Here is a 7,950-nt window from a genome sequence, read left to right as displayed (position 1 = left end):
AACAGTTGCAGAACAGTCTTGAGTAAGTTGTCAAACGAGTGTCTGATTTACCAAGGCTGACTTTAAAAAATATTCAGTTAGCATGCAAGAATTAGTTTAAGATAATGTTGAGTGTCTGTTTTTATTATTATTTATACATAAAATTATGTTGGCGCTGTCACGGTGTATATAGTAAACACTCTTCGGCATCAGCGAAACTGACTTTGGATTGTGACTCACAATGTGAGTAGGCCTAATACGCAGGTCCTCAGTCCTGCGTTTTGTTTATTTTTTGTTTATTGTTTTAGACAATCAATGTAAAAACATATTATACATTAGTTCATTAAAATAAACCAATTAAACATCACTAGAAGGATACATAACCGAGTTGTAAAGCGCTCGTCTGAGGTGCCACGGCTTACAGGATCGATCACTCATGATGGACTTCATTATTATAATATTTTTTTATCTATGTTCTAATCAGTGTTCTACATATGGTACATTAAAGGATATTGTATTGTTCAGCCTGTGGAAAGTACCTTGTGCACATACATATAAATTAATTGCTGCATTTTCGATAGGATTAGCTTATACATTTGGTGGCAGTTGTTTCCTCTGACCGGCCTTCGGTGGCGTCGTGGTTAGGCCATCGGTCTACAGGCTGGTAGGTACTGGGTTCGGATCCCAGTTGAGGCATGGGATTTTTAATCCAGATACCGACTCCAAACCCTGAGGGAGTGCTCCGCAAGGCTCAGTGGGTAGGTGTAAACCACTTGCACCAACCAGTGATCCATAACTGGTTCAACAAAGGCCATGGTTTGTGCTATCCTGCCTGTGGGAAGCGCAAATAAAAGCTCATTGGGCTATTTCTCATTCCAGTCGGAGCACCCTGACTGGTAATTCAAAGGCCATAAACAAACAAACTTTTAACTCTTGATCAAATGTTGCAATAACCATATGATATGTTAGATACCACATAGGTGTAGTTTAAAATGTGCACATATTAGTCATCAGGTTTTAGATGTCAAACACTTGGTAACTTTTATATATAATCTCAGAGGAAACCTGCTACATTTTTCCATTTGTAGCAAGGCATCTTTTTTAATGCACCATCTCACAGAGAGGATAGCACATACCATAGCTTTTGATATATATATATATAAGAATTGTCGTGCATTGGTTGGAATTAGAAATAGCCCATAGGGCCTACCAACGGGGATCAATCCTAGACCGACCACACATCAGACGAGCACTTTACCACAGGTTTACACCCCAAACCCCTGTGTGGACAGTGTGGCAATAAATAAAATCATCAAATTCCAAATTCCAATAGTTTCATCTGTTTTGAGTTGTTATTAAACATTCCTTTTTTTTTATAACAGTCACTGATTCAACAGTGTTGTGGTAAGTCATTAAGGAAGCCTTCCTTTCTCTCTCTCTCTCTCTCTCTCTCTCTCTCTCTCTCTCTCTCTCTCTCTCTCTCTCTCTCTCTCTCTCTCTCTCTCTCTCTCTCTCTCTCTCTCTCTCTCTCTCTCTCTCTCTGTTTGTCAGTCTGTCCTTCCATCCGTCCATCTGTTTATTTATAATCTAATGTATCTATCTCTATCTCTATCTTTCATTTATTTTTTTAATTTGTAGATGGCGGGCCAAAGTGAACTTGGTTCTTTTGTGAATTTGTCTTTGAATGATCTTCCTGATGAAATACTAATGATAATATTTTCAAATGTGCCTGCCAAAGACCTTGTGCAATGTTGCTGCTTGGTAAATAAATCTTGGTACAAAGTGGTGGAACAGCAAACACTGTGGAGAATAAAATGCCAGAAAGAGAGGAAATATGTACCAGCAGTGATGCCGGTGTCAGATGATTTTAAGAAGTTGTACTTTTTCAATCCTTATGCAAGAAACTTAATAAAAAATCCTTGTGCCACAGGTAAGAATATACCACAGTAGTGGCTTAAATAATAGTAATACTGACATTTTATTAAATTGCAACATAAGCAAGTTGGACAGGGTGGTACACATAGTCTTAAGTATGATAGGCTATAGAATTCAGACCCATAAGTGGATATATTCAGGGCTTCTAGATTAATCTAGTAGCCCCACTCCCATTGCTAGTGATATTCAGTGTTGGGCTAGTAAATAACTACTACTGCCATGCCCGATGGCTAGTAAACAACAATATGTGAAATGCTGCAGTTAAGTCTTATTTTGTAAATTTTATATAAATATCCTGACCCCACCCCAACCCCACCCCAACCCCCAATGTTAGTGTTTTTAAGCTCTATCTCCCTCTTTAGGAGGGTGGGATGTAGCTCAATGGTAAAGCACTTGCTCAATGCATGGTCAGTCTGGGATCGATCCCTGTTGGTGGACCCATTGGGATATTTCTCGTTCCAGCCAGTACCACACGACTGGTATATCAAAGGTCTTGGTACACAAATGTATGTATGGTACTACTCTGCCTGTGGCATGGTGCATATAAAAGATCCCTTTCTGCAAGTAAAAAAGAGTAGCCATGAAGTGGCGACAGCGGGTTTCCTTTCTCTCAATCTGTGTGGTCCGTAACCATATGTCTGATACCATATAACCATGAATAAAATGTGTTGGGTGCGTCGTTAAATAAATAAAAAAATTCTTTCCCTTTATGTGACATTACTATTATTTAATAAAATTGTATTGACTTGAAGTAAAATAGGGCTAGTGAATTTTTAATCCTGGCTAGTAAATGTTTTAAATCACTGATCTCATGGTTAGTGGATTAAACATTTTTTTCTAGAAGTCCTGATATTGGATCTATAGTTAAAATTATCAGACTGTGTTCTGTGCTATCCTTTCAGGGAAGTTCACATAAAAGATGTCTTGCTGCAAATCAGAAGAAGTAGCCTATAGATTTGGTGGCCAGTGTCACATTGCCTTTTAGGCATGAGTAACATCTGTGTCAGCTACTACAGACCCTCCGAGGCGACGGGGGCAGAGGGGGCAGCTGCCCCCCTGAGAATCTCACTTTTGTTTAGGTTTTTTACTTCAGAAAATAGCATACACATCTCAGGGTTTAATTTGTATATTGTTTCATTTGTTTATAAAAAGTAGTGCGCCCCCCCCCCCCCCCCCCCCCCAAGATTTTGATTAGGGTACAGCCCTATACTATATACAGTGAAACCTCTCAAAACTAGACTCTCTGTAAACCGGAATTCCCTCAAAACCGGATGTTTTTCATGGTCTCTTTTTAAATATCCATGCAGAAGAGAACCTCTCTAAACCGGATACCTCTTAAAAACTGGACGTTTTACTTGGTCCCTAGTATGTCCGGTTTAGAGGAGTTTTATTGTATAACGTGCAGACTACATATTTTGTAGCTGGATACATTTAACAAACAGCCTCATATACCCTGATGTTATCATGTTGTACAGTTTTATGTACTGGTAGCTGTAATTATATTATTCTTTAACTGATGGAAAGAAATAAAGGATCACACAGATAGCAACAAGAAATAATGACTGCATCAAAAATCAATTGATATTGTCAGAAGTTGACTGGGAACATATAGGCAGCACATTCAACACTACAGACATTCAGTCCCACATTACAACTTGGTATGAAATACAGACATTACTACGCTAGTTGTGAATTGAATATGGTCTACAATTTGATGTGTTCCCTTATTTCTTTCCATCAGTATATTATTATAAATTTTAAATTATGTTTTTTTTGTTTTTTTTTGTAAGAGGGGATGTTGCACTGGAAAGTAACACAAAAAGGAGGAGACCAGTTTGTTGTGGAAGCTACCCCATCAGGATCTGTGCCACTTTCGACAATTGTTGATGCTTCATCCAATGTTATTGGTAACAATATAAAAAATACTGCATGACTTTGATTAGATGCCATAGTCACTACAGTTGTTTTAACAAGAAAACGTAATGAACATGAATGTATTATATTTCTTACATCTTCTTAAAAACCAGGTTTAAAATTAAATTTAAACATTTTTCAACTCAAATTCTTTTTATGGTACTTGCACTTTGTTTACATTATATTAAACAAATCTTCCTTTAATTTTTTATATTATTGAAACATATGTCCCATAAAAGAAATGTTTGTATGCTGCAAGTTAGTACATTGTGTATATCATGGTATAGATAAGACACTTATTTTCCTTTTGTGACATAATTTAATGGATGGAAATAGGATTATTGGTTACCAATAGTTACTTTCTGATAACTCAATAACAACATATAACTAAAATAGATAAACAAATTTCTTTATGAAACAAAGTTATTCAATGTTTTTTTGGTAATAAACTGGACTTGAATATGCTACACATTACTTCTTGTAATTGTTGAAACAATAAATCTTTAAATTTGTAATTATATAGATATATGCATACATATAACTAACCTGTACCAGGTACTCACAGTAACATGTCAAAATCAAAAGCTTTTTTTTTTTTTAAATACTTCATTTCAGGATCTATTAAAAATTGGGCGACATCATATTCACTGTGTGAAAAATACCAGCTTGTTGATCTGCTAGCTGAAGGTTGTACAGAAGTTGTACTGGACACATGGCAGCCTCCTATTGAAGTTTCTGAGTGGTAGGAACAACTGGGGTTTTGTGATTCTCTGCCCCACCCCCTCCCTAAATTTTACTCTTTTTTTTTCTTCTTTCTTGAGGTCAGTGTCTTTTTCTTTCCATTCTGACAAAGTCTTTCTTTCAAGTCTGTCTGTCTGTCATCCATGTCCACATCTCCGGCCTGGTCACTCTATCTGTGATAATTGTTTAGTTTTTTTGGTAATATAGTGAAACCATATGAATCTAAACAGGATATGGTTCCCTAGTAGTGTCCAGAGCTCCGTTTTACAAAGCGATCTTAGTACTAAGACCGTCTTAAGTGCATAAGATAGCTATGTACTTAAGGTGATCTTAGCGCTAAGATCACTTCGTAAAACAGGGCTCAGGCTGTTCAGTTTCCATACTAATGCATGGTATGTGAAGTTGTCTCCCTTGAATGACAAAAAACCCCCAAAACAAAGCATAAAATACAAATATCTTTAAAAACTTAATATTTCCTAAATTAACTGTTGTAAAGAGGAAATTAGTACTCTAAGCCAAAGTCATGATGGGTTCTTAATCTTGGTTTTTGTATTGTGTAAATGGTTACGTGTGTGCACATGCATGTGTGTGTGTGTGTATGTGTGCGCGCGTGCGCTTGTATGTATATGACTTCAGTGCTGTAGCTAGCTTAGGGAAGTTAGTACCTGCATGATGTTTACAATTATTGAGCTTTTTATTACTTCTGCATAGGTATGCTGGAAGATTTGATTGTGGCTGTGTCTATCATTTAACTGTTAAACTGCTCTCTGCTACAAAGAAGGTAATTAAGACATTTGAAACGGAGGAAAGGGTTGACCAATGGGCTGGAAAACAGTGGGAACAGGTATAGTTATAGTTTTGCCATTTATATAGTTTGTGATTGATACTTTAACTATTATTTTTTTGTGATGGTGTGAGATTTATACACTGGCCTAGCCAGGATTTTATATTTTATATTTGGGGTACCTACATAGGGGGGCATACGGTCTATGAGTCATGTTATGGGGCAACAGGAAAATATATAAAGTTGTTGGGGAAAAAGAGGTGTGATTGGGAGGATTGCCCCCCCATTTGTATAAATTAATATTGTTAGTTCCCAGTTTGAACACACATGGGAAATCAGTATTATTGTGAGGTTTCTAAGTGGCTTCTCCAAACCTACCAGACCACTTGAAACGGTGATGTATCTAGATCTTCATCTTCATTCAAACTGGCAGAGACACAATTTGCTGGGTTCTGATAGAACCTTTACTGAAATGTGTAGGTGTTTATATCCATTATTTTAACTGTAAGAAAAATAACTGAGATTTTAAACTATAATTCAATAAAACCATCTTTATAACTGGTGGATTTGTTGCAAATAAAGCCAACAATAACTAGATCTAAACTGGTGGATTTGTTGCCCCTTGATGATATAATTATTTCAATTCTACCATAGTGGTGTAGTTGTACATGTCTGGATAGCCGCATATGAAAGTTAAGTGAAAAATATTTAAAGCCAAGGAAAATCAATGTAAAGCAAATTAATAATTGTTGCAGTCAAATTTTAACTGAACTCTAAAATCTACAACTTTCAACATGTTTTTATTTTAGGTCATGCATACATTCAAGGACTATGGCACCGGTGTGCGTTATGTGCAGTTCACACACTCTGGAAAGGACACGCAGTTCTGGGCAGGTCACTATGGACCCAAGTTTACACTGTCATCCGTGCGATTTAACTTCACATAACACTCAACTGGGCCACTCATCAAAAACAAATACATTTGCTGCAATCATACCCACTAATGAAGCATTCGTCATTATTGTTTTTTCAACAAGAGAAAAAATAAGAAATTATGAAGGCGAAAATAAAAATGACTGGGGCAATGTTTAGTTGCAGCACAAAACCGGGTTGTGTATCAATGAGAAATTAATTTAAAATGTGGAAAATACATGTACTTGTAAAAATCATTGCAATAAAACCATGCAAACAGCCAGTCATGATTGCTAGTTACTGACAATGAACAAGAATCCTGGAAGATATTTGGAGTTGAGTGCTGGCTCTGTGTATACTCTGACTTTAAGAACACTGTGATACTTAATTTATTATTAGTCCCGTACTGGACCAACTGGGGGTGGGGGGGGGGGGGGGGGGGGGGGCGAGTCATAGGTTTTGTCTCCATTCTTCTGTCTGTCCATTAATTTGTCCCACATAGTTTTTCAAAAACAAATTCCATAATGCCTTAAGATATTGAGCTGAAATTTTGTATATTGCTCATATATACAGGGTAATATTTTTTTACGTCTGCACAGTGCTTTTACAGCCACTGATTGGCTGGCTTAAAAATTACGATGTTTGGTTGGTTGATTGCCGTGGCTGGAACTTCACTTTCATTTATATGTTTCCATTCACGAGTTCGATTCCACATATGTTATACGATCTACAGACATGTTTTTGACTCATTCGTTTCATCACATGAATTGGTATATTTTCATAAGCAGTGGCTTTTATAGCATTGATTTTTTTTTTTTTTTAATGCAACCCGTCGTATTATTTTGTATTGTAAACTTTGGCTGTAAAAAGAAAGCTGTTATGCTATGATGTCACATTACATCACGCAAGATTATATGATGTAATGGCTGATGGCTTTGTTGTAGACCACATGGGAATTGTTATATCCAAAAAACACATAAAAGTGACAATGGGTAATAAAGAGAATAACCAACTCACAATGAGGAGTTGTGAATTATAGATCTGTCCCTCATGAATGAATGTTGAAAAGCCCTTGCCAGAGGGTTAGGTCTACAACATTCATTCACTCGGGACAGATAACCCATAATTCCTCGTAGCTCGTTAGTTGTTCTCAAATTCATGTAGTTACAGATCAAGTTTTCTTTCATAGTGATTTACCTATTTTGGATAGAGTTATAGCCATTGAATTTAGGGAATACAAAAGCTTGTTGCTTGTTGTTATTACTAATATATCTAATAATGTAATGTGCAATATATCATGTAGTCTTCTCATGTGACGGTCACTCATGAATTCCTGTAGAGGTTTACAAGTCAAAAACCAAATGGCAAAATCTTCTAAAAGTTACTATAATGAAACCCCTCAAACCAGTATCCCACGGGACCAAGTAAAAAGACCAGTTTTAAAGGTATCCGGTTTAGAGAGGTTCTGTTTTGGTAATGATATTTAAAAAGTGATCATAAAAAAAAAAAACTATCTGGTTTTGAAGGAATTCCGGTTTACATAGGGTCCAGTTTTGATTACATAAAGAAATCAAAATGGTAAGATGTTTGTATGATTAGACATCTGTGGTTATACTATTTAAAATGTCTGGATGAACATTTTCCAGGATTTAACGTTTTGTTCGAGACAACTAGGATGTGGCAAA

At 36.4% G+C, this 7,950-nt stretch overlaps 1 protein-coding gene across 1 annotated transcript; it reads left to right on the top strand.

Annotated features, from left to right (window-relative positions):
- Positions 1-34: 34 nt before the first annotated feature.
- Positions 35-6,548, top strand: LOC121370958 (F-box only protein 6-like). The gene is made up of 6 exons (XM_041496513.1): positions 35-222; positions 1,618-1,909; positions 3,705-3,821; positions 4,444-4,570; positions 5,281-5,413; positions 6,163-6,548. Exons 2-6 carry the CDS (start codon positions 1,618-1,620, stop codon positions 6,298-6,300), a joined length of 807 nt encoding a protein of 268 aa, XP_041352447.1. The 5' UTR covers positions 35-222; the 3' UTR covers positions 6,301-6,548.
- The last annotated feature ends 1,402 nt before the right edge of the window (positions 6,549-7,950 follow it).

Source organism: Gigantopelta aegis, chromosome 4 (genome assembly GCF_016097555.1).
Source record: "Gigantopelta aegis isolate Gae_Host chromosome 4, Gae_host_genome, whole genome shotgun sequence".
Classification (NCBI taxonomy): domain Eukaryota; kingdom Metazoa; phylum Mollusca; class Gastropoda; order Neomphalida; family Peltospiridae; genus Gigantopelta; species Gigantopelta aegis.
The sequence above is the reverse complement of the archived record's forward strand: the minus strand, read 5'-3'. Positions and strand labels throughout refer to the sequence as shown.

Excerpts from the sequence above, each read along its gene's own strand:
- LOC121370958 (XM_041496513.1), top strand. The coding sequence starts at position 1,618 with ATGGCGGGCCAAAGTGAACTTGGTTCTTTTGTGAATTTGTCTTTGAAT. Across the intron at positions 1,910-3,704 it reads AAAAAATCCTTGTGCCACAG|AGGGGATGTTGCACTGGAAA; the intron begins GTAAGAATATAC and ends TTTTTTTGTAAG. Across the intron at positions 4,571-5,280 it reads CCTATTGAAGTTTCTGAGTG|GTATGCTGGAAGATTTGATT; the intron begins GTAGGAACAACT and ends ACTTCTGCATAG.